The 27,292-nt window shown below is 39.5% G+C and overlaps 1 protein-coding gene across 1 annotated transcript; it reads right to left on the bottom strand.

Annotated features, from left to right (window-relative positions):
• Window positions 1-11,173: 11,173 nt before the first annotated feature.
• LOC127479557 (alpha-1-antiproteinase F-like) lies at window positions 11,174-25,675 on the bottom strand. Its single transcript, XM_051806700.1, has 5 exons — window positions 25,592-25,675; window positions 23,351-23,996; window positions 16,829-17,099; window positions 13,926-14,073; window positions 11,174-12,753 (listed from the first exon to the last, which is right to left on the bottom strand). Exons 2-5 carry the CDS (start codon window positions 23,982-23,984, stop codon window positions 12,565-12,567), a joined length of 1,242 nt encoding a protein of 413 aa, XP_051662660.1. The 5' UTR covers window positions 23,985-23,996; window positions 25,592-25,675; the 3' UTR covers window positions 11,174-12,564.
• Between the last annotated feature and the right edge of the window lie 1,617 nt (window positions 25,676-27,292).

The raw sequence follows: 27,292 nt of genomic DNA, 5'->3' as shown, positions 1-27,292 counted from the left end.
ATATTGACGAAACAGGTTTGCGAGGGTCATCTCTATTATTCAGCCAAAGAAGCTGACAATCTTCAGCCATTTGAAGAGTAGCTGTGACATTCTCTCTGTTGCCTTTGGCCATGCGGAGCAGATGAGGGCAAACATTGTGGAATTAGGACCCTACTGGAAACCAGGAGATTGTGCCTGGAACCACTGGAAACAGGGCAAACATTGTGTAATTAGGACCCTACTGGAAACCAGGAGATTGTGCCTGGAACCACTGGAAACAGGGCAAACATTGTGTAATTAGGACCCTACTGGAAACCAGGAGGTTGTGCCTGGAACCACTGGAAACAGGGCAAACATTGTGTAATTAGGACCCTACTGGAAACCAGAAGGTTGTGCCTGAAACCACCGGAAACAGACAGCGACTCTTGGTGCCAGAAGTCAGACTCTCTGTGCTGTGATGAAGTACACATGGAGCCATGTGTCACATCAGCTTGGTGCTCTTCCAAAGTCTATCCAGAGCAAAATCTTCTGCCTGATCCTCAGCCTGTATATGGATGACAAACTAATTGCCTGTACTTTCTCTCTCTGTCTGTAACTGCATACCACTGAGAGGATATGTGACAGACATGTTTCCCTGATGGATTTCCTACTCTAGCTGATGTGGTCCCTTCATCTATCTCAGTACTGCGTGGATCTCAGTTACTGCCTCAGGCAGGTGGCGGGAATACAAGAAGCAAGCTGTTTACTCCCACACGTGCACATACTGCATGTGAGCACTCACTTCTCGTTCTCTTTGCCCTCTCACACATTTCTAAATTGTTTAAATGAAAACAAGTACTGCTTGTTTCTATTAACTTTTTTGAATAGGAATTAAGTGCTGATGAATCAAGCTGACTGATTTTTTCCAGTTAACAACAAAGACCATGATTGAGTGCTGACATGAAATAGGTTTCCCCATTTGGGACGACTCTTTCCTTTGTACTTGTTTACTCACATGTGTAATTTTGTCATTACAAACATAGATAAACATGGAGACAGAACATAGATAAACCTTGTCTGGACACTCCCCTTCTTTGTTTTTCTCTTTATTTCTTCACTCCGAACCCCCCACTCCCCAACTCCCCTCCCCTTTCCTTTTTACTTGTTCCTTCTAATTCTGCCTGTAAAGGTCACAAACACAGAGATTATGTTACTCATCAAAGCCTAGGTGACTGACAGATCACAGTGGTCAAGGACGAACTGTGTTACAAAATGGTTATAAGCCTCTTGTTTTCTCTTTCATTTGTGATGCCTTGTAATTATTGTTTTGTTCTTAATAATGCTAAGCTAAAATTTAACAAGGCATTTCCCTAGCATTTCATTATAGAAGCAGCAATAAGGTGCTACAGCAGCTTGAAACTAAAATGATGAGGACATGCACGCATGCCAGGTGTACCACGCATTGCCACAAGCCATTACAATCCCACCTGTCTACTGACCACAATTTCAGCTCTAAAACTAAGTCATGAAACCACGTTAACCAGCTTCGTACTGATCATTTATATACTGAACTAGATCTTTCACTCTATTATTTATTTTTAATAGGAATAAGAGTACGGAATACTGAAAAAAACAAACAGATGGGTTTTATTCCTTCTGATAATTAAAATCACGACAAAGTCTACATTGCCCAAGTCCGTGTTACTGCTGTGCCTTTCATGTAGGTCAGTTTCGATACCACACCCCAACTCATATTTTGACATCTTTAGAAGAAATAGACCCATATAATAGTTCATGCATTTGCTAACATCTTGCAAACACCTTCCTGACTATCAGTTTTGTTTTGAACAGACCATTCTGAAACAGGTTTAAAGAGTTCTTAATTAGCCAATGACTGTTATATTCGATGGCAACAGAACCACTCAACTTGTCCAGTGTTCAAAGGAAATCAGAGATTTTTTGTCAATTTAGCAACAATAATAGCTGTTCTAGGATTACAGCTCACAGACACACAGGTTACTTCAAATATAAAAAATCTTTATCCCTATTATAAGTTACACAAAGATTTGCAAGTGTAAGGTATACAGATCACAAGTATATTAACCTAGCAGCAATATGAAGGAAATGGAGTATAGAATTAGGAAGAAAATGGACATTACCTTCCCTTTCATTCCCTCACTGATAGTTCTGAGTTATGCAGAAGTCTTTGGGAAGGATCAGGCAGTCAGAGTGCAGGGAGAATGTTGAGATTGAAGATGTATGCATGTCTGGTGAACTATGGTTTTTCTAGTCTGGATGACATATACAGTGAAGAATAAAGGTGCAATCTGCACACAGTGGTCATGCCATGCTCTCAATACTTACTGAAGAATCTCTTCCACTGTCCTGTCAGAAAGAAAAAATTCAGTGGTTTAGAAAGGGACTGTGAAATGAGGATGAAATATAGTCTATATACAGTGAAAAAAAACATTCACAAGAAGAAGGAAATTCTGCTCACAGAACTTTTTTTTTCATCTGAATTAGTATCACTCATATGAACCAAGTAGAGAGCAGGGACAAGAATTTTTTAAAAGAATTACTATACCAGCGGCAATCACCGATAGTGAACACTCATCATCATTTTTCAGTTTCAATGCCAGTTGCAAATTATACAGTAAATGTAGCAGGTGTGTTACATGTATGGTGCACCAATAACTGAATCTCCTACTGCTGCTTCAGTGTGTGCAGGTTTGGCAGGCATGACACAAGACCTGTAGAAGACTTGAGACCTCCTGTGAAAGGGGCAGGAGAGTAGACAGGTTGCTTTAGCATAAATACCCATTATGTAGGCCCCAGAATATTTCAAAAGAAGGCCTGGTTTTCATTATTTCTACATGTAACATCTTTACCATGGACTTTCTTTTCAGACTTGAATGTTTCTGCAATACTAATATTAGTAAAGAAAGCGCTTACTGAGATTTAATATCTCGATGATTTCCAGCAGGGGTACTGTGGAAAAAAAAATTTTTATTCTGTTTTATTTTCCTCCTAACCCCCCAAATAGATGAAAAATACTCTTATTGACTTTAAAGGTCTCCAATATATTTTCCATTGCCCAAGTACGTTTCAAGATACTGAAATGATTTCAGGCTGGGATAGACCACCTGATGAGAGAACCACTGGACTGAAAATTAAGGATAGATGGCTATCTCTGTTGAGCAGCTCGGTTTTGACCTTGGGAACATCACTGATAGGCTTCAGTCTCCTCATCTGTAAAATAAAAATGACACATCAAACTTTGTCATTGAGATTAGATGGCATGAAAATAAAAAGTTACTTTCAATGGCCTTTAGCATCACTTTAGTTCTTATTGAGGTTAATGAAGACAGGATGAGTTTTTATCAGTTTGATTCCAAGGCACCTCCTTTGGCAACAGTAACACATAATCTGAAAATCTGTGGTCTGCAGATGCAGCTTTATACAGCTTCAAAGTGAAAATGGAAATGTTCCTGAATTGCAAGCTTCCATAAACAGTCCTCTGTACTTTTCAGAAAGCATCTTCTTTCCTGATATGCTTATTTTATTCAAGGAGTGGCAGTTACCCAGATACACTACAACATGGGGAGAGGTGATTAAGCACAGATGAATTGCAAGTATTAATAATCTGTATGCACCATACAACACTGCACAATCCAATCCTTTTACCACAAATTTTTCTTTCATGACTAGAAGATGCAAATACAAGAACTTTGTACAGGGAAATAGAGAAGGATAAGACCATTGTGCTAGGTGAAATTTTTTTTTAACCTTTTGATTTGACCCAAGCGTATGCCAGCAGGGGTTGCTTCACCTGAACCCCTTCATGTACTACCCATCCAGTATTGTACTTTTAAAATCATATTATTTACCTGTGATAAGGCCTGAATCCTGCTCTGACTGTGTAAGCTAAGAAATGAAAGATGATCAGCCTTAGTGGGTAGGTATAAGCAGCAAAGAAGCTAAGTTTCTACAGAGTGAACCTGTGATTGAGCTGGGAAGGGAAGTAGAAACTCCCAAGTCCCAACCCAATGCTGTGTAACTACTGGCCTGTCCTTTCCTAATAATGTTCTTGCATTAAAGAAATAAAGAAATTAATCAATTAATTATGGGTTTCCAACAGCAATATAGTACTTAAAATTTTAATAAATACGTGTCTATACAACATGAAAATGTAGTTAACAAGAACCATCCCAATGAGTAATTCAAGACTTAAGCAACTAACATTATTCTGAAAGCCTTCATTAAAAAGTTCTTCCTCACCTTCCCATTTGATCCACTGACCCTGCTATCTGGGACCATCTCATCTGAATTGCTTTCTTTACCTCCTTTGTACTCCTGAGCGATACTTAATCAAGTGTCTACCTTTAATTGTACAGCTGATCAAATAAGGTTGATCAAAGTGGATTGAAGTAAACAATAATGACATTATTCTGTGACTCAGAAGCTCAGCTGCCCAAGCATACCATACGGATTTTGGCTAATGCTCAAAGAAAGGACCCAGAAAGTGGTCTTGCAAGCAAGAGTCAGTTTACCTTGTTTATTACACCTTGTCCGTCTCCCTACTCATACAGAACAGCTCTGTTTAAAATGAAGGTACAAACATAGGAATCCACCAGGGAACAAGAGCAGAAGGAAGGCAGGTTTCAATTTTATTTTGAATGGATATAGAGTAGATCAAATTTCGCTGTGGTCACTAGTTTTAATTACACCGGGAGAAGATTTAGCTCAACATCACATAACTTTTAAAAATCCTACTCTAGATCAATATTCAGACAAGTTCCACAAAGTCATTTTTCTCTGTAATCAATCATTATACAAACATCTTAAATCTGTTAGTTTTAACAGAAAATTTTTTGAATTGTAGCTATTTCAATACAGATGAAGACTTCCCTACCCCAAACCTGTTGATACTCTGTCTAATGTTGACTCCTACGTACTGTTATCTTCTCTGATATCCTTTTCCTGCCTTTCTTCACATCACCCACAGTCACTTGCAGACCACTATCATCTTGGCACACCATTCCTCTGAGAGCAATGGCAAATAGAGCCTGTTGAAGAATCATGAAGGAAAGCATTCCCAAAGGAGTCACAGCAAGCCCCTTCAACAAAAGTCAACCTCTGGGGACCAGGGAAAGCCCAGATGGTTTTCATTAAATACCCAGGTGTCTTCTTCCATAGAGCAGCAGAGCATTAAGGCACTCCTAAGGCTGGGGTCAGCAAGAATGGGGCTCAGCTGTAGAGAGCAAAAAGGTTAATCAGGTCACAAGAACTTCTAGGTGACAATGTCCTGCTCTCAGGTTCATTGATCAGCCAGTGAGAGTATTTTTTTTTCCCTGATGATGCAATGTTTTTAAATTAATGCCTTTGGTAGAACTTAGGTGGGTGGGGATTATGAAAACCAGTTTGAACTGGTCTTTGGCCTTTGTGAATGCTCCGGCTCTCATACTAATGGTGATTGAATTAATCTCTTAACAAACACGTTTGTTTTTCTAATTCGCCTCCACACACATAATTACTAAAGCTCCAAACCCAACACCCCAGTATTACAGCACAGATGACACTTCACATCCCCTGATCTTCAGAGATCTCTGAACTATTGGGATCCTTCCTGAAATAATTTCTGAAGCACAGGTCTCCTCACCAGAAACAGAATCCTGCAAGTCAGGACTATGTCTAAGAGGATTCACTGTCTCTAAAGCAGGAAATTTTTTACCAGCTTGTTCTAAATATATTTTCCTTCATGGCTTAATGTAAAAGCAATTATTTTTACTACTGGTCCATAGGCATTCAGTGCTAAGAATGCCTAAATCAAAGCTAAGAAATCCTTAAATCCTTTGAGCTCGATATCCCTACTTACCTTTGATCGTAGTAGGCTTATAACTGAGCTACAACTTCATCATTCTATTACTTACAACAGTGCTTCACAAATGCTCAATATTTTTCTTCATTTGAGAAACTTTCCCAGATTGCACAAATACCCAGATTCTTCCTGTGGCCCTTAATGTTCCCCTTTAAAATCCTTTATCAGAAAAACTTCTTGGAAGTTATCTGAGAGAGCAAATTCCATGTAAGAAAGCAGAGTCAGAGAAATCAGAAAATTTTCATGAATATGTTTGCTTTGTTAATATTTTGAAAGAGAAATAATGAAAATGTTTCATGTTTATTTTTATTTTATAAGTTGCTATCAAGTGGTCAATTTTCCTATCATTTAACAATAAAATGGAAAAAAATTCAAAACCATTTTCAGGAAATTTGTTGAGATTTTAAGGTCATTTATTGGATGTGAAGATAATGCAAACATGGAACTGTGGACATTATTTAGAGTCTTCTGTAGAAAAAGTCTGACTTGAGAGAAAATAATTGTTTACACAGAAGTTTAGATCAAGCATTCAATTCTTCAAGTCAGGATGGAAGAGACTTCTATATCAGCTGTAGATGATCTGAACAATGAGGAAGTAATTATTTTGCCACTCACAGTTTTATTCTCATTTGCCTTTTTTTGTGGAATAAAAATGGATTTATCATATACTCTAAGGTCAGTTTAGAACTGGTATACTGAGAGCTAATTCATATTAAAAAAATAAATTTTATTCGAAGAAGTTTGGTATGAATCTGATGGGGTAATGAGATATTCCCATTCAAAAAAGATACATGTATTTGATAGAGAAATAAAAGAACAAAACCTAGAAACATTAAATAAGAGATATGATAGATCTTGTTAGAGTCTTTGGTAAATAGCAAGGCATTCATGTGATTGTAAAAAGTATAATCAATGGTTGTTAAAAGACCAAACCTGCAAATAAGCAGGCAAATGCAAATTTACCTACTTCAATCATTCAAAGAAGTGATAAAAAGACCCTTGTAGTCTCTCAAAAAACCCACACTTTTTTTTAGAATGAATGCTCCTAAACTACTGAGTCAGGTAAATTCACTTAGATTACTGAACCATTGAGCTGATCAACTGTTGCTGTTAACTGAGGAAACAAAAATGCCCTTAAATGCCAGCCCTAAACTGTTGTCTTAGACACCCTCAGTCACAGGAAAAGGAAACAAACACCTAGGCTTTGGCTCTGAATTGAGCCTATAGATGCACAGTAGTATACATATATAGTATATATACAGATACCTCATCCTATAAGCCAAATAAAATGGGTACCCTTAGCTTAGGTCAAAGACTCATCTAGTTCAGTATCCAGTGCTGCACATCGCACACACAGTATAGACATATCACCGTACACTGAGCACACTGAGTTTCCCTTTCTCTTTTTTTCCTTTCATCGTTATCTCACACTGCTTGGTTTAATTTTTCATCAGCACGGAGCACGGAGATGACAGATTCAGTGGCCTACCCAGGATCACTACAAAGTATCTATCCTGAGTGGCAATGACTAACCTGAGACCACCATGCTGAGTATAAACCAAGGGCTTATTTCCTTGTTAAAAAAAAGGGAAAAGCCAGTTACCGATACCATCTAAGGAGTCTTTCTGCTGTGCCTTTTGCAACTGGACTTGTCTATCTCGCATTGGCCTCTTTAGCCACCAGCGCGCTTGTAGCAAATGTGGGTAGAGTCCTTCCCAAATCTTCATTTGCGAAGCCTAGCCATGATTTCCTTGGATTCTTTACCTTATATTTCCTGGCAGTGATTTTCCTCTGACATTTTATCAGCCAGCCAATGTGTACTGTGAAATTATTCCCAATGAAAAAGGTGAAACCACTGGGAAAATGTGTCACCTCACAATTTATTAAAGTCCCACATCATCTTTGACTTCTCTGAATAATGTATGCCTGAGCTCATTGCTTATTAAGGGTCTTCCCCCCCCACTAGCTTACAGGTTTTTTTTAGCTCCTTCCCTGGGGAATATTATATGTTTTCAGAAGTATGTGACATATATCAATCAAACCATTATAATATATGGACAGATCAACTCTTTAAAAGAATTCTTTGGCAAAGGATTTTGTCTCCTGCTGGAAAAGACAATAAAAATATTTCTGTTAATACATTAGCAATAAGAAGTAACTAAGAGGAACCTCCATCCTTTACTACATGTGAGAGGGAACATTGTGACAATGGATGAGGAAAAGGCTGAGGCACTTTATGCCTTCTCTGCCTCAGTTGTTGATAGTAAAACCAGTTGTTCTCAGGCTACCCAGACCCCTGAGCCGCAAGACAGGGATGGGGAGCAGAATGAAGCCCCCATAACCAAAGGGAAGATAGTCAGCAACCTGCTACACCACTTAGAAACACACACATCTATGGGGCCGGATGGAATCCACCCAAGGATTCCACCCACTGAGGGAGCTGGTGGAAGAGCTCACCAAACCCCTTTCAATCATTTATCAGCAGTTCTGGCTAACCAGGGAGGTTCCAGACAACTGAAGGTTGGCAAATGCAATGCTCATCTGCAGGAAGGGCCAGAAGAAGGATCTGGGACAGTACGAGATAGTGAGCCTGACCTCAATGCTGGAGAATGTTATGGAGCAGATCAATCCTGCGTGCCGTGACATAGCATGCAACTGGGTGATCAGGCCCAGCCAGCATGGGTTTATGAAAGGCGGATCCTGCTTGACCGACCTGACCTCTTTCTGTGACAAGGTGACCAGCTAAGTGAATGAGGGAATGGCTGTGGATATTGTCTACCTGGACTTTAGTAAAACCTTTGACACTGTCTCCCTAAGTGTCAAGTCAAAACAACCGCATGCAGTGCTACAGACTTGGGGCAGAGTGGCTGGAAAGATGCCCAGTGGAAAACAACCTAGGATGCTGGCCAACACCCAGTTGAACATGAGTCAGCAGCGTGCCCAGGTGGCCAAGAAGGCCAATGGCATCCTGGCTTGTATCAGAAATAGTGTGGCCAGCAGGACCAGGGCAGTGATCCTGCCCCTGTACTCGGGACTGGCGAGGCCGCACCTCAAATCCTGTGTTCATTTTTGGGCTCCTCATTACAAGACAGAAATTGAGGTGCTGCAACTTGTCCAGAGAAGGACACTGAAGCTGGCAAAGGGTCTAGAGAGTAAGTCAGATGAGGATAAACTGAGGGACCTGGGGTTGTTTCTCCTGGGAAAAAGGAGGCTGAGAGGATACCTTATTGCTCTCTACAACTACCTGAAAGGAGGAAAGAGTTTGTAGCGAGATGGGGTCAGTCTCTTTCTGAAAGTAGCAAGCAATAGGACAAGAGGAAATGACCCCAAGTTGCACCAGGGGAGGTTGAAATTGGATATTAGGAAACATTTCTTCATTGAAAGGGTTGTCAAACACTGCAACAGGCTGCCATGGGAAGCGATGGAGTCACCATCTCTGGCTATACTTAAAAGATGTGTGGATGTGTCACATAGGAACATGGTTTAGTGGTGTACTTGACAGATCTGGGTTAAGGGTTGGAGTTGAGCTTAAAGGTCTTTTCCAGCCTAAAATATTCTATGTTTCTATGATGGTCATGTGAGTTCTTCAATGTTTTTTCATACTTATTCATAATACATAACTACAAATTCTGCATTTTCCCAAAAAGCGAAGTTGAACTAACTGTTCCGCAACTCACTGCATGTTCACTTACATCTTTTTGAAAAAACTGTCACTTCTTATTACTCTGGTACAGAGACAGTTTAACTGTTGCATCAAAGTGAGATGTGCATCTTTTTGAGACGGCTAAGGTCTCTTGCATGCGTACTAAACAGTCTTGGTGATTTGTTGCTACCTGTTCTTTGATTACTTTTTTTTCCCCTGAAGACTCTTCTATTTTTAGTTCAACTTAGAATAGTGGTTCAGACTGCAAAGGAAGCACATGTGCAATGAATTGAGCTTTCCTGTTTTGCCAGTGCCCCCTTTGAGCACTTCTTCTACACTTTGAACATCCACTGGCCCCTCAGGCTCTCTGAAATGATGTCTTTGAAAAAGAACATATTATCATGTGACATGATTTCTGCAAGTTTCTTTCCCTCAAAGTTACCCTTGTCCTTTCTTATTACAGTTTTAGATTTGATGTTGTGGGATTGTTCTTTTTTCAAGGGGGCATTCACTGGTCGGATAATAGCTTCCATTTTGTGAAATTTTTCTTAATTCTAATTTAGTTTTTTTGTGCAACTATGCCTTTTTTTTTCTTTTTCAAGTTAGAGTTTCTTGGATTTACTTCAAAATGGATTGCTGTACATTTTTACAGGAAAGTAAGCTACAAGATCTGGTTAAGTTAGAAAATTATTTGTGACCTAGCAAGATCTGCAGTGCCTCTGCATTGATGTAAAATGCAAATAACTGTAAGAACCTGTAGAAAAATACCCTCAGTCAAGGTTTGCTATGGATCCAGTGATGTAGGCAAATTTAGTACACTTAATTTTCAGTTTGGGAAACACTACATTTATTTTTTCTTATTGCCTTGCTTGAATGCTACAGAAATGAGTTTATCTTCACTGTGATTTTAATTTGGAAGTGTTTTCCTTTACAGAAAGCTGACAGCTTCTAACACTTTTCTTTTTTCCCCGTCATAATTTATTATAAAGAAGGTGTAATCTAGACAGCCTGTATTTTGTTTATGGAATAACAGGAAACACAGTTCAAAACACATGCTGAGACTGATAACATATCTATTACAGAATCACAGAATACACTGAGTTGGGAGGGACCCACAAGGATCATCGAGTCCAACTCCTGGCCCTGCACAGGACCATCCCCATGAATCACACCATGTGCCTGAGAGTATCATCCAAATGCTTCTGGAACTCTGTCAGGCTTGTTGCTGTGACTACTTCCCTGGGGATCCTGTTCCACTGCCCAACCACCCTCTGGGTGAAGAACCTTTTTCTAACACCCAACCTTAACCTCCCTTGACACAAATTCAGGCCATTCCCTCGGTTTTGTCAAGGGAGTCAAGAGAGAACTATTTAGAAGAGAGATGAGAGACATACAGAAGCTACACACTTGATAGAGTAGAAACAGCATGCTCTCTATAGGCTTTGAGGTAAACATCTCTGCATCAAAGGAATGCCCAACCTTCCCAAAGTCTTCTGCCTAACGGAGATAACCTACTGCCCAGGCTAGAGACAGATGGCTTTTTGAAACTCATTACTGGCATTACTACTACTGTGCCGATCTAATGTATATGAACAGTAAACTAATAACTGGTTGTTGACATCTGTCAAAAAAACCAGCTTGAACCATACTTAAGTCTTCACTCTGAGCTACAAAAGTAAAATAGCAAAATTAGAAACTTTTAAATGTCATGTTTATTCATTGATGTTGTTCTACCATAGTACATTTGTCTGCATATTTCAAGGCTGTACAAAGACTGGTGTTAATGCTTAATACCTATTAACAGACTAACCCATTTTAGTCAATAATTTACCCCTCCTGCAACCAGAGATCAGATACATACCATGAACACGAGCAAAGAAATAAAATAATGATGGATGTTGTGAAAACCAGAAGAAAAAACATAGATAAGAAGGTAAACCAGGAGGAAAAAAAAGCATGTTCATTATGAATGTGACTTTGAGTATTGTGTATCTTAACAGTGAAAACAGCTCTTTATAATATTGTGACTATACTAACCATGAAGCAGATGAGAAAGAGAGTACCAATGTTGTACTACTGGACAGTCTGAGAACAGAAGGGGTTATATCAAGAGACACGGCAAGTGTCACTGATGGGATATAGGTGTTACTGGTAGGGTGCTTGATCCTACAAACAATACTGGAATGGCGCTTACTACCATGGGTAATCTCCCAGGTACAGACAGTAATGGTGCAGACACTGACACCAGAAGGAGATGGCTTGTGTTTCCTGCTGCTTGTGGGCTTCTAGAAGCTAGTTTAGGTGCAGGCACAGGCTAGAAGTAGTCTTCTGACTGCTCTGAGCTGTATATCTGATTCATGAAAGTTGGCTCCTGGGGAATGAACTGCAGATTAGATCTACCTCTTTTTTTCTTAGACCAAGTTCTTAGAACCTCTGAAGTTTGCCCTGTAATGAGTCTGGACTGTACATTTCACAGAAACAGTGGGCAGGCCAGTATATATCTGCAGGGGTAAAACACACCTTCTTTGAGACCCCTTTGCAGCAGCCAAGCTGGGACAACAGCTGAAAAGCAAGGATGTATTAGACTCACTGGACAACAATGGTACTATGCAAGGTAGTAAGCATTATGCATGTTAAGGTCTATGCTAGTTACAAACTTCGTGTTGGTAGGAGAGGGACACAACTAATAAAGTGACATAGCTTGTACCCATTTGTCAGTCAACACAAAAAAAATGTGAGAAGGCAGCCATGAGGGAAGAAGCAGACGTACACAACTCTCTCCACCCACATGCTCTTCAGCTTCCCTGCTAGAAGATGTATCTATGCTATCAGTATCACACAGGCCTACTTTATCCCAGACCTAATGAAAGTTCTGCCTGAATGCAACCTTCTTAAAAAAAAAAAAGCAAGGCCCAAACAAACAAGCAACTATGACAACTTAAATTGATGAAGAGTCTCATCTACAAAAAACAATGAATAACGTCAGTTAAGAGGCAGAGAGCCCCTCTGCAGCCATGCCATACTCATCAGGTCAAATACTTGATTTAAGAGTGGTGATCACCACATACACAATATGTACATTAACTTAATCTCTTTTCAGAGGGTTCACAATTTTTCCCATGAAAAGTATATTGTTCTCCAAAGTTATGACCATTAGGAATGGCCTGTTGAGTTTAATGGTAACTGGAACGGACATAGGCACTATTTCCATGCCTGTGGCAGCTGCTGCTTCGGTGCCAGTCTCGTCCACCTTTATCACAGCCTTATGAATAGCCTGTGAAGAAACAGACATGTACAAGTCAAGGGGGTACAAAAATAGTCACCTAAATAAGAATGTGACCTAAAAATGCCTGAAGAAGTTATTGGTAAGAAACAAGCATCAGATTGACAGGTGTGAGTCCACTGCATAAAGACAGCAAAGCAGAAAAAGAATCACCAAGCTACATGCAGCATAGCTCTGGTCCCAGAGAGGAAAAGTTTATTTCCAGTGGAGATACATGTCCCCACTAGTGAAAACATTTGCTTTGTTTCTTTTCTTATTCCCTGCACCCACTCTTGGAGATCTGTACAGCTAGACCAAATGTTAAGAGAGCAAGACCATATTTAATTGTCTATTAAAAGTTCATATAGCTAAAAAAATAACATGCAGATTAGCACAATTGATAGAATTCTGAGAATATGTTTTCTATGTTCCTTCATGTCTTGGAAATAATGATAGCAAAGGAGAAGGTCCAGAAATGGAGGGCTAGAGCAGAGAAACCTATGTTTTACCTTGCAAAGTCAAGACATTGACAGATCCTGGTTTACTAACATCCTCCTGAGGTCATGAGGGCAGTTGTTTTCTTCATATTAGACAATTAAAGCTGCACTGATTGTCAGTTTTAACTCTAGGTTCATTGAAGTATGACCTGTCTGTAGCTTTTACCTTGGGCTGACACTAATGAGAGTCATTGTTCATAGGCTTGAAGCCAAATGTTTATACTAACTGCATTTTCCTTTCCCCTAAACAGTTTAAAAGCAAGAAGTGTTTTTCCTCTCCCCTCCCCTCCATAAAACACAAGTGGTGACACATCCTATAGTCCATACTTGCCCACAATCAGGCTAAAGAAGACAAATGCAAACAGAAGCAGCAATGTAGTGACTGTAACAGCACACTGCAGGAAGGTAGTGAGGTGTGGATAGACGGCAATTTGGTCATGTCTGTTTTATAAGGTTGCCCCCATGTAGATCGAAACAGCCTTCTAGATTAAAAAATTACAGACTTGTAACCTGCTCCAACCCAATTGCACTTACAGTGCATGGACAAAATACTCTATATGCCAACAACTACCTTTTCATGTGAAGCCAAGCCTTTCTGCATGAGTTTTGCATCACAAATAGTTGCACAGAAAGTGATGCAAGTATCAGTAACCATAGGCCCATAAAACAAAAAGCAGTATGACTTACCTGGGAAATTCTGTGCTGGGGCTGTCCAGTGATCCCAGAGAGGTCAGCCTTATCAGTGAACAGATCCATAATGCCCATTTTATATAAGATATTTTTTAGGTCATATGTCCCATAAAGAGTGAATTTTGGAAGATACAAATTTACTGAGCTGCCAGAAAAGAAGTACAAAAGTATAGTGAAACATTTGATCACATATCACAGAATAACATAGACTCACTAGGGAAACTGATTTTGCTTTCTCCCTCAAGACATTTTGCCTGCAGACTCTTTCAGCCCACAAAGGAGATGTACACTGACACTAATTTGAGGAGAAGAAAAGAAGATTTATGACAATTGGAAGGCTGATTGAGAGGATAAGGCTGTAGTTTGCTGGCTCCCAGTCTGCAGTAACCCAACACAAGAGCAGGGAAATTGACCCAGTGATTCAGCACAACACAACTGCACCTCCCTAAGAATCTTCCTCTAACATTTTCAGAAGTTAAGTGATCTTTTGTGCAATCTGCTGGAAACACCTTCATCATTACCCATTACTGAGGATGCAAAGGATTCACCTTGTGAAAAAGAGATTCCTTTAGGTGTCTCAGACTGAGCACAAAAAAAATCCAACACATGTGAGTTCACTGGTTATTTTTGGAAAAAAAAAAACAACCAACAACAAAAAAAACCAAACCCATTGGCTGGCCTTGTGTATTTATCATATAAATCAGGACAGAGAAAACAAAAATATATACCAAAGAAGCAGGACAATGATAAATAGTGATAGAATGGATGACAAAGTAAAAAACAAAAGCACATTGACAGAATATAGATAGTCAACAGATAATCATTTTTCTATGTCAAGCCCAATGTTTGACACCAAATTTTAAGTGACTAGTTTGCTGTTTTCCATAAATAACCCAAAGCTCTATACTTCTGACTCATTTCTTCCTTACTTTTTCCATACAGATCTAACAATTACTTTTCAAGGGTTAACACAACATTTACAGCCAGAAGCAGCATAATGAGACAGAGGTTAGAAATAGTGATGACATTAGGTACTGTTTTCTGGTGAGAAACCAGGACAACTCTCCAGGGCTCTAGGTCAGGGAGATGTGGAACACTTAATGAAGCTAGCCAAAGAGCAAGACATCCAGCAGACAAGTGGAAAGGAAAGGGCCCATACCTGAAGTGTTGCACAGCATCTAATGCCAAGTCTGGCTGGTACCCAGAAATGAAAGTGCTACAGGATTGATAACTGATTGCTGATCTCTTAGTTCTCCCTAATTTCAGTCTGTGCTGATTGCTGTCCCAAATGATGATGCAATTATCACTGAATCATCCATCTTACTGTTGTGTAAATACATTCCTTCACAAGCCCCTACTTTCTTTCAATATGGAGGAAAGAGAAAGCCACAGCAACAGTGCAACCAGGAAGGAAGCCCCGGGATGCACTTTTCAGAAGTGAAAGTGATGCTTTCTCCACAGTTCAGCCATTAAATAGATCTCAGCTGCCTGTACTGGTGAAATTTTGGCACTATCCACTGTTTGGCAGCCAACAGTAATGAAAAATGCCCCTCACAACACTTCTGCAACTCATATCAGTTTGCAGACACAGAAACAGGGACAAACATAGCTTGCCCACAGCCCTTGAATCATTCTATGTACTACTTCAAGCCCATTTATTAAGACCTCCCAGAGACTCTGAATAAGAGCAGAGGCAATCAATTGCTTTGAAAACCAGAGGTAAAAGGAGGAGTTCATGTCATCAGTTTGCAGGAAAGAATGGTCATCATGAAAAATGGGGAGCAGCAGGAAACAAACTTGTTTTCGACAGTGATGCTTTTTTATATTATAAGATAGGAAATATAAATCCCCTCAACCTTATTTAGTGTCTTTCTTGGTAATTTTAAAGGCAATTGTGTTTCTTTGACAAAAATTATACATATGTATCTTGATTCACCACCTTATTTGTCCTATAGTCATAAACTATATAGTTGCTTCCAGAAGTTTCAAAACTGTTAAGATGCACAGATAATTATTTTTTTTTCCTGGTCCTTTTTTTTTTCCAAATTAAAAAAAATTTAGATTCTTTTGATGAGATTTAACAGTGAATCAGAGTTAGGAGCATGACACTGGTTTTGGGTTTCTGTATTAGGATGCAATTTTTCTTTTGAAAAAGGATCATCAAAAATAAGTTTTTCAAGTGAGTATGTGTGAAGATCACTAACTTGATGCATAATTCATAAGTGAGCACAAGGGCTTGATACTATAAACATGTTTTGCCTATGCTTGTACAACACATTTTGTCCCATGAAAGGCTAGTACCATACAGGACACTAAATGTAAGGAGTATAAAATTATTTTTAGAAAGCAGATAACCTTTCTACCTTCTAGGCTCAGAGTTACCTTGAAACAAGTGTAGCTTGTTCCAATTTTGCCTTCCTAAGACCTCAGAGAACCTGAATATAGTGGCTCTGCAATGTGCTTTGCCCTCATGATTGCCGAATGGAAGTTGTTCTTTCAGCATTAACTGTGTAATTATTGTTAATTTTAATAGGTAGAAAAGAAGCAAGAGACAAGAAAAAAGGCTGAAGTGGTAGGAATTTACTTGTAAATAGAAGAAGGCAGAAGACCTCCCCCAAAAATATGAGTAGAGGTCTAAGTCCAAAAACAGGGGCCTATTGGGAGTTGGATATGGGAAAAAAATTGCAGAAATGGAAAAAGTTCTAAAGCTGTGAAGGTTTTCAGTGCATGCAGTACTGAATGTAAAACCACAGTGACACCAGAGAGCCAGATTCAACTTTAGTCAGTGGGAATACTTCTGCAGATAAAACAGAACTAAAAATGGTGTTCTGATTCTGTGTCATAGCCCAGCACATTTGTTTCCTTGCCTACCATCTGAACCAAGAACTTCAGAATTTTACCTTTTTGTGACTAATGACCTCCACCTTGACATATGTTCACAAGACAATCTTTTCTCCAGCTTCCTCATTCTTCCTTTATCGGGCAGAATAAAAAATGCTGAAGCGCCTCCTTTGTAATCCATTTGCACCACAGTGGAAGACAGCTGGTTATCATAGCCATGCTTGAACAGGCCCATTCCAAACATCATCGGGACTTCAACAGCCTTGTTCCCATCCACAAAGAATTTGCCCATTTTAGTGTATTGTGGATCAAAAGGTTTTTCCCATTCAGCTTGAAATAAAAGAGATTGAGTTAGAGGATATTTTGAGGACATGAAACCATAGGACATATCACCACAGGACACATTCTTAGATGACAGAAACTGGTACTGTTGGATCGGCTTCAAAGACAAACCAGTTTGCAACAATCATTTGATCTTACTGAATACTGGGAATAATTTAATAGCAACACACAGTAGGTAGAATGCGATGTAAAAAAACTCCCTCAGATTTTACAGTGGGCTGCAATATTCTTCATTTAGATGACATATCAAAGGTTCTAACTTCCACTTTTCCACCATGACAACAGTTTTAAGGAGTCTGTAAAGCCCCCATGCTTTCTCTGAGCTCTGGAGAATATTCTCTCCTTTCCTTATTCCCAGATCAAAGTAGACTAGAAAAGGGTGACATGAGGGATGAATTCTCCAGAGAAATTAAGGAATTTGGTTACTTTCAGAGACAAGGTGTTTATATCTCGCATTAGCTGATAATGTATAGAGTCATGAGGAACTTAATTCTACCAGACTGCTGGGTTAAAAAGCAAAACAACAACAGAAACTTTTTCCACTGCATCCTCACAATATTAAATTTTCCAAGGCTCCTCACTTAGTCATGGTGAAACAAACTCTCTACATCGGAACTCTGAAAGATTTTTATCCTCAGTGGAGAAAAATTTCTAAGCCAAATTCCACGTATCCACATCATTAATTTCAGAGGCTGAGCAGATTTTAAAAAAGGGTGGGGGTTTTTGGAAATGTTTCTTTGTTGCTTTTATTTTTAAGGAGTGTTGTTGGTCTGCAGTAAATTTTGCCTTCTAGAGCAAAACTAACATTTTATCAAATTTATTAGGCAAAACTAGAGTTGTGATGCTTAGTAAAGTAACTGCCATCAAGAAAACAATGAAACAATATGCAACCACTTTTGACTTCTGACTTCTATTTGAACATTGATTATTAGGCAGTTTGTTACAAATGAAATAATTATCTTCTGCTGTTTCCACCATCTGACATAGCCTGCACTTAGTATTTGAAAAAAGTGAAATGGGAATTTAGGGCATGTCTTGGGCTCTGAAAGTATAGATTGACAACTGGTAATACTCTGAAGAGGGAAAAGTTGCTACTTTTATGTTTCTTCATTAATAGTGACTTCTGTCATCAGGTATATAACAGGTAGGACTTCTACCTTATTATGCTTAAGGGAAAAAATAAAGCAGAATGAATAACAGAAACATGAATGACTCAAGTCCTGAAACATTGAAACAACCTTTATCTAGTGCTCAACTCAGGGAAAACACCCACTGCTTTCACAAAGAACTTTGCTTGATTGAAAACGGAGTAGGATGTTAGGACTGCTAACTCTGGAATTCAGGAGAGCAGACTTTGGTCTCTTCAGCAATCTGCTTAGTAGAGTGCCACAGGATAAAGTCATGGAGGGAATAGAGGACCAAGAAAGCTGTATCACCAAACAACTCCATGCAGCACTACAGGCTGGGGGAAGAGTGGCTGGAAAAAGGTCCAGAAGAAAAGGGCCTGGGGGTGCTGTTTGACAGCTGCTGAACATGAGCCAGAAGTGTGCCCAGGTGGCCAAGAAGGCCAGTGGCATCCTGGCCTGTATCATCAGTAGAGTGGTCAACAGGACCAGGACAGTGATTGTTCTGCTGTACTCAGCACTGGTGAGGCTGCACCTCAAATCCTGTGTTCATTTTTGTGCCCCTCTCTGTACAAAGGACATGGAGGTGCTGGACCATGTCCAGAGAAGGACAATGGAGTTTGTGAACAGTCTAGAGAGTAAGTCAGGTGAGGAACAGCTGAGGGAGCTAAACAGTTGCTTAGCCTGAAGGAGGCTGAGAGGGGACCTTATTGCTCTCTACAACTACCTGGAAGGAGGTTGAAGTGAAGTGAGAGTTGGCCTCTTCTCACAGGCAACTAGCAATAGGACAAGAGGAAATGCCCTCAAGGTGTACCAGGGAAGGTTCGGGTTGGGCAGCAGGAAGAATTTCTTCACTGAAAGGGTTGTCGGAAATTTGAATTTGATGTCCAGAGATGTGGTGGAGTTGCCATCCCTGGAGGTGTTCAAGAAATGACTGGAAGTGGCACTTAGCATTGTGGTTTAGTTGACATGGTGGTGTTCAGTCAAACGTTGGACTCAGTCTTGTAGTTCTTTTCCAACCTTAGTTATTCTGTGATTCTATGATTCTATGAATATTCATATTAATATTCCATCAAGCACAGGAGTGATCTCTCCTAATTAAGAGAAAGTCAGGCAAAAACGCCAGGAGGACTGTGTGGATGAACAAGGAGCTACTGGGTGAAATCAAACACAAACAGGTGGCCTACAGAGGGTGGAAACAAGGACAGGTAACCTGGGAGGTATACAAAGAGATTTTCTGAGTATCCAGGAATTAGATTAAGAAAGTTAAAGGTGTGATAGAATTAAATCTGGCCAGGGACATCAAGGGCAACAAGAAAAGCTTCTATAAGTATGATGATGACAAAAGGAAGACTAGGAAAAATGTGAACCCCCTCCAGAAGGAAAAAGGAAGCCTGGTTACCCGTAATGTGGAGAAGGCTGAGGTACTCAATGACATTTTTTACCTCAATCTTCACTGGCAAGTGCTGCAGCCACACCACCCAGGTCACAGAAGGCAAAAACAGAGACTGAGAGAATGAAGAACTGACCACTATGGGAGAAGATGAGGTTCAAGACCATCTAAGGAACTGTTCATGCACACATTCATGGGACCTGATGAAATGCATCTGCAGATCCTGAGGGAACTGGTGGATGAGGTGGCTAAGACACTATCTGTCATATTTGAGAAATTATGGCAGTCCAGTGAAATTCCCACTGACTGGAAAAGGGAAAAATAGCTCTCATTTTTAAAAAGTAAAAAAAAAAAAATTATTTAGGGAACTACTAGTCTGCCTCACCTCTTTGTGTGGCAAGTTCACAGAGCAGATCCTTTTGGAATCTATGGTAAAATAGGTGGAAAATTAGGAGATGACTAGTGTCAGACAACATGACCACTAAGGGCAAACTGTGCTAAAGGAAGAGTAATTGATGTTATCTAACTGGAGCTGTGCAAAGCATTTGACACTGTTCCACGTGATATCCTATTCTCTAAACTGGAGATTTGGATTTGACAAATGGTCCATTTGGTGGATAAGCAATTGCCTGGATGGTTGCATTTGAAGGGTTGTGGTCAGTGGCTTGTTCTCCAAGAGACCAGTCACAAATGGTGTTCCTCAGTGTTGGATTAGGACCAATGCTGTTCAACATCTTTGTTGGCAACACGAACAGTGGGATTGAGTGCAGCCTCAGTAAGTCTGCCAATGACACCAAGATGTGTGATGCAGTCAACATGCTGTAAGGAAGGGATGTCCTCCAGAGGGAAAGTATGCCATCCAAGGGGAGCATGACAGGCTTGAGAGGTGGCCCCATTGGAACCTGATGAAACTCAACAAGGCTAAGTGCAAGGTCCCAGGGAATGGATCGAGTTGAAAGCGGACCTGAGGAGAAGGACTTGGGAGTGTTGGTTGATGAGAAGCTCAGCATGACTCAGTAATGTGCGCTTGAAACCCAGAAAGCCAACTGTGTCCTGGGCTATGTCAAAAGAAGTGTGGCCAGCAGGTCAAGAGATGGGATTTTCCCCTCTACTTCACTCTGGTGAGATCCCACCCAGAGTACTTCATTAAGCTCTGAGGTGTCCAACATAAGAAGGACATGGACTTGCTGGAGCAAGTCCAGAGGAGGGGCCATGAAAATGATCAGACGGCAGGAACATCTCTCCTATGAAAACAGGGTGAGAGAGTTGGGGTTGTTTAGCCTGAGAGAGAGAGTTGGGGGAGAGAAGGCTCAGGGGAGACCTTAAAGCCCCTTCCAGTACCTAAAGGGGGCCTACAGACAAGGAACGACTTTTTACATGGGCAGATAGTGATAGGACACAGGGGACTGACTTTAAACTGAAAGAGAGCAGATTTAGATTTAGATTAGATATAAGGAAGAAATTCTTCACTGTGAGGGTGGTGAGACACAGGAACAGGTTGCCCAAAGAAATTGTGGATGCCCCATCTCTAGAAGTGTTCAAGGCCAGGTCTTTGAGCAACCTCGTGTAGTGGAAGGGGGCTACAACCATGGCAGGAGAGTCGGAACTAGATGACCATTAAGGTTCCTTCTAACCCAAACTGTGGCTATCACTTAACACACAGGTTAGACAGAGATGATATTCACTAATACTTTCCTCCTGTTTCAAAGGAACATTTATTCTTATCCTCACCTCTATCTTAGGGGTCTACCTTCTAGGGATGACACCTTTGTCAAATGCTTCACAGTGTTCAAGTAGAAAAATTAACTTTGAGGTAGTCTTTGTGGTGATCAGCTAGACAAGGGCATGATAAGGGGCTGGTGTAATACAGTGGAATAATATACCCACTGGCTCAGAGACAGAAAAATATTGCCAGGCTTTTGTCCTTAGGGAAGGACTTCTGTACTACAGTACACCACAAAAAAAAGGGGAAAGAGAGTCACCAGTACTGTGCAAGGGTGGTTGCAATGCACAGTGCAAAAGAGCCCAAAAATATGGACTGATTATAGAGCTAACTGGGCTTTAGGTCCTCTCCAGATTAATCCCAGCCTCTAGAACCTTAACCTACTCTTGATTTCAAGATAAAAAATGTTATATTATTGCTATTAATGCTATTCTTTAATCTATTTTCTTTAAAATCAGAGAGCTCAAACTGAAACTCCATCATATTTGGAGAAGGCAGGAAATCATTTCAGTAATAAAATGAACATCTAATTAAAAAAAAAACCCACATTTTTAGAACATGTAAAAGTTAACTGTAGTACAAAGTTATTTTTAATAAAAGTTTCTCAGGCTTTTGTCTCAATTGTGCTACTAAATTTGTTGCTTATTCTTCGAACACCTTTCAGTAAAAGAAAGGAGTTTTTGCCTGTTTTGAAAGATGTGCCTGTTGCTCAATAAAAGCCTAAGTGAAAACATTATTTGAGCCAAACAAGTATGTTTTCAAGAGAATTCAGAAACATCAGTCATCTATAATTCAATCAGCTCCATTTAACTGTGGGCAAATCTTCAGAGATTAATATAAAGAGCTGAGACACAGATGAAAAACAACAGAACCCCCCCCCAAAAAAAATATAATTCTTAATTACTTGCAGGGGAACCCTCATATTGGAGTGTGTAAACATCCAGGTTAACAGTTTTAAAAGAATAGCTTTTCCTAGCTTTTCCTTTTAAAAAGAATCGCATTCCTATTATGTCATCTCTGCTTCAATTAAAAAGCTTAATGGTAATTTTATCAGATAGATTATAGGATATTATTTTTCTGAGTACAATTGCTTTGTTTTCAGCATACGAGTAAGAGAGAGAAGGTTGGAAAGAAGATGCAATATCTGTTATTAGACCACTGATTGAGCCTTACAGCCTTGATCCTCGTCTTCTCATTAGATCAGCAGTCTGAAAAGCTCTGGGAAGATCTGTTGACTGTATCTAAGCAGACTGCACAAGTTAATTAAGAAAAACAAGCTTATTGTCAATAGGCTTGTATCTGATACTGGTGGGTCCATCTTCACTGGAAAATATTAGAATCTGCAAATCAAAAAAAAAAGGGTGAAACCTATGCCTCTAGACACATCAGGACTACAGACATACGATCGGCAAAGGCATAGTTAGTAAAAAAATAGGGAGAACACCAGTGTGAAACCGAAGTTGTTGACTGTTTAGTTTTGGATACATGAACATACACAGTAACAGCAAAACTATGGAGTAAACATACTTCTATTTGGTAAGATGCTACATTTTACTTTAACAGCATTTTTTAAATTTAACTCCTAACTTGTTGAACAAAACACCAACTGAAGTCCACAGAACTGGACTTCAAATTAATTCCTAGATAGCAAAGCATTTAAGAAAGTGCTTGAATCCCACTAGATTGTATACGATTAGGAAAGCATCTAATCTTTCCTAACTAGAGGTGCCTTCCTCAGCATATATTTCACTAAATCTTCAGAAGGAAAGAAGTTTATTAAAAAATATGGGAAAATTCGCCATACATTTTGCTAGGAATCAGCGTCAGGTAGAACATAATTTTCAAAAGCTTTGTTTGTAACTAAGTGTAAGTGAGGACCAAAGGGAAAACAAGATATGAGTCCATCTGCAAAACCATATTGCAAAAAAAGGTGATGAAGTCCAAGACTGACCTGAGGAAATAAATTATGAAATAGAAGAATATGATATGTGTATCTTACCGTTAAAATAAATATAGCTAATGAGGAGAATTTCAGTAAGTGGATCAAGGTTATTTACAAGGTCCTTGATTTTTCCATTGGTTCTTTCTGCTACATATTTGTTGACTTTTTGCTGGGCTTGATCAGCCTTCTTGAAGTTCATAGGATAAGCTTCTCCTTCATAGAAGTTTCTGAGATCACTTAAAAATTTTTCTTGTGGCTTCAGTCGGTCAAGCACAAACAGAACATTTCCCATATTCAACTGTAAGCCCCCATTCTTTCTGTTTACCATTTGCATGAGTTGACGATAACCTTCATGTATGTCATTTTCAGAAATCTCACGTGGGTTAAAGCAAAGGACCCTAAGAATCTGTGTCAGGGTGTCTGATCTGGCACCCAGAGTCAGCATTGCAAAGGCAGTAGAGATGCTCAAAGGAGAGAAGAAAACATTCCGATTGTTTTCGTAAGAAGAAATCTCTTTGTAGAAACAACATGCAAATCGACAAACACTGTTCCTTACACTTTGCCATGGCATGTTTTGGTTTCCTTGGGCTCTTTGATTTTGGTTTCTTACCCCTTGGTGATTAGGCTCATAGCAATAACTGTTGGAACTAATTCCAACAAGTAAAAGACACAGGAGAAACAACTTCTTCATGTTTCTGTGACTCTGTAATAGAAGAAAATTTACAATTGGCTTACAAATCTTTTCACCTTGTGTTTAGCAACACATCAATTCCTTCACTATAAAAAGTTAGCTTAGTACCAGTGATTCCAAGACATTTGAACTGAGGGGTACCAGCTTTCTATTTCAAGGAAGTAGACTGTGGAAAATTACTCAACCTACTGAAGAGGTTATGAAATAATAAAAATCAAAGTTAAAGAGGGATGAGGTAATACCAAAGATGCCCTCATTAGAGTTAGTCTGCAATTCCTTTGAAACTGTTTTTTTCCAATGTTCTCTTTTCAATGTGGTTTTAAGTGATTAAGAGTTATGAGTCAAAAGTACAGATCTATAGAGCAGAAAGTAAAAATTTAACAGATGAAAAATCAAAGCAGAATTAAAACACAGTATTCCTTCATTGTAAAAGTTAAAATATTATACATTTTTTAATAGGATCCATGTAAACCCATATGCAGGCACCAAAGAGAAAGTAAATGCACTTGTTAATGAGGAGCTGATGAACATAAACAGTGATTTCATAAAGGCTGAACAACTGAGCACCATTGAAAGAAGCCAATATCCACATAAATAACAAAAGAGAGAAACAGCAATTAGGATGTTATCAAGACCATGGAAATACAGTGCTGTTTATTAAGGAAGGCAAAATGCATATGTACATAGAACAAACAGCAAATGGAAATAACCGTGCCTGCAGCATGGAAACCATTCATTCCACATTTGTGGCAATACTTTTACCTCTAGAAATTAATACTGTATCACAAGTGGTTCAATATCTTGTGTCAACAGAGAGAAAGAAGTAAAGATGGAAAATATTTGGAAATCTAGAATATCCACTTGTGGTATGCGATCATTTCACCTACAGAATCTTTTATAAAACAAAGTACTCTTTAGGAGGAAAATACCTTAGGTTTCTGAATTGCACTGAGAAATGCAGACTGCCTTGTAAATTCATTGAATTCCAATCAGCTCCCACCATGGCCCCACATTTGTGTTCTCCACTTTCCAGTATCTTGTTCTCTAAAACCCAGTGAACTAAGAATGCTGATCTCTGCTTTAATAATATATGCTCTAAATGTCCCTTAATTCACAGTCTTTGAATATCGAGGCCATAGAAATACTACTATCACTAGGAAGGGCCTGAATCCCACGACAAACCACTTTCAAGCAGTGCACTTTTGTATCTAGAACATATTTAAATTTAAGCTCCTTGATTTGTTTGTGACTTTTTCCACCATCACTCTTACTCTAATTCTTTTAGCCACAGTTTCTTTTTTTTAGGAGCCTCTAGATGCTTTAGAGAGCAATCCTTAAGTCCACATTTCCTTTTCATTTCATGCCTTACATTTGTTACTATCATCAATTTACTTCATTTAAAACACTTAGGAATGTAGTTTTTCTAAGGAGAGTTATGCCATATAAACACGCCTATCTAACAGAGGACTTATTTTTTTTATTTTAAAAAACCAAAATCATAGTAAAACAGTACAAGAAGCTTTAAACCAAAATACGACAATTTTTCGATTGATTATTCAAAAACTGTTGTCCTACTGTCACACAGGAAAAAAAAAAGCATTACTTACGGTAAAGTCAAAAGTGTCCTGTTGTATTCACCAGGTCTGCACAGGTCCTTGCTCAGTTGTTTGTGCTGCTGCACACAAAGCAGGGTATCCTCTAGTAAAGGTTAAGATCATCTAAGGGCTGTGACTCATGCATTATAATTTTAGAGATTAGTATGATGTCGAAACTAGTTTTACTGGACACTTAACTTTACTGAATGTGTTTCACACGTGGCTTTTTATTATTCATGACTATACAATCACCCTGTTAGATTCAAACCCATTTTCCTTCAACTGAACCCGCTGTTTCTTCATATCAAACATTCATACACTTCTCAGTTGCCCCAATGTATTTTATGAACAAGAGAGTCACAACGTGATTTCTAGTGACTATAGCATTGCTACCACTAAGGCCAAGGACAAGACTTGGTGCACCAGGACAATTTGAATTTTTGTGACCTAGCTTGCTTTGTCTCCTGTATAATCCATGACTGGTGTTGATTTTCTCCAGTTGAAGTCAGTGATGATTCTAAGAGGTGCAGGGCTTAAAACACTGTTTTGATGTATTAGCAAGTGCTGCTGTATGTGTACCTGACTATCCACTCCCAGACGGGGAATCCACTGGCAGCAAGAGCTGTGATATCAACTCCTGGGCTACTCACATGGCCCTGTGCCCAGGAGAGAAGAATGCAGCTGGGATGCCATTGAATGCAGGTGATCCCAGTTACAAGCATGGCCTGGGGACAGGGGGTGGAAGCCTAGGAACAAGGGTGTTAAATAGAGCAAGTCTTTAGATCAGCTTACTATCTTGTGATCTGGGATGTGGGGAGCAGTCCCCTCTGATCCTGTGCCAAGTTCAGCTGGGTCAAAGCAGACAGCAGACATCCTGTGCTCAGGTGTGCATCCTGGGTGCAGAATGACAGAGGCATTGAAGAAGGGAACTCTGAAGACCACATAGTTCAACCCCATGCTCAAAGCAGGGTCATTTTAAGTCAGTTGCTCAGGACAGTGTCCAGCTGGGTTTTGCCTTCCTTGTTTGAGAACATTGACACTGAAACAGGTTTTCTCTGGATTTAAATAGAACTTCGTTTATTTTAATTTGTGCTCACTGCCCCTTGTCCTGTCACTGGATCCCACTGAGCACAGGTTATCTCTTACTTTACTCGTCAAAAATCAAGTGTTTACACACACTGTTAAAATTTACACAGGCCTTTTATTATCTGGGCTAAACATTTCCAGCTCTCTCAGCCTGTCCTCATATGTCAGATGCTGCAATTCTTCAGTCACCATTGTGGCACTTTACTGAAGTCACTCCGGTATGTCCATGTCCTTCTTGCATTGTGGAGCCCAGCACTGGATGCAGGACTCCTGATCAGTACACTAGGAATGAATAGAGAGGAAGAATCACTTGCCTTGACCTGCTAGAAATGCACTTAATGCAGCTTAAGTACGTGGAATTACAGAATCATAGAATAATGAAATGATTTTGGTTGGTAGGAACCTTAAAGATCATCAAGTTTCAATCCTACTGCCATGAACAGGAACACCTTCCACTAAACCAGGTTACTGAAGGCCCCATCCAACCTGGCCTTGAACACTTCCAGGGATGGGGCATCCACAACTTGTCTGGGCAACCTGTTTCGGTGTCTGACTACCATCACAGTGAAGAATTTCTTCCTTATATCTAATCTAAATCTATTCTCTTTCCGTTTAAAGCCTAGATAT

Source organism: Manacus candei, unplaced genomic scaffold (assembly GCF_025592945.1).
Source record: "Manacus candei isolate 608988 ecotype Guabito, Panama unplaced genomic scaffold, ASM2559294v1 h1tg000067l, whole genome shotgun sequence".
NCBI classification, from domain to species: Eukaryota; Metazoa; Chordata; class Aves; order Passeriformes; family Pipridae; genus Manacus; species Manacus candei.
Note: the sequence above shows the minus strand (reverse complement) of the source record. Positions and strands in the feature narration are given on the sequence as shown.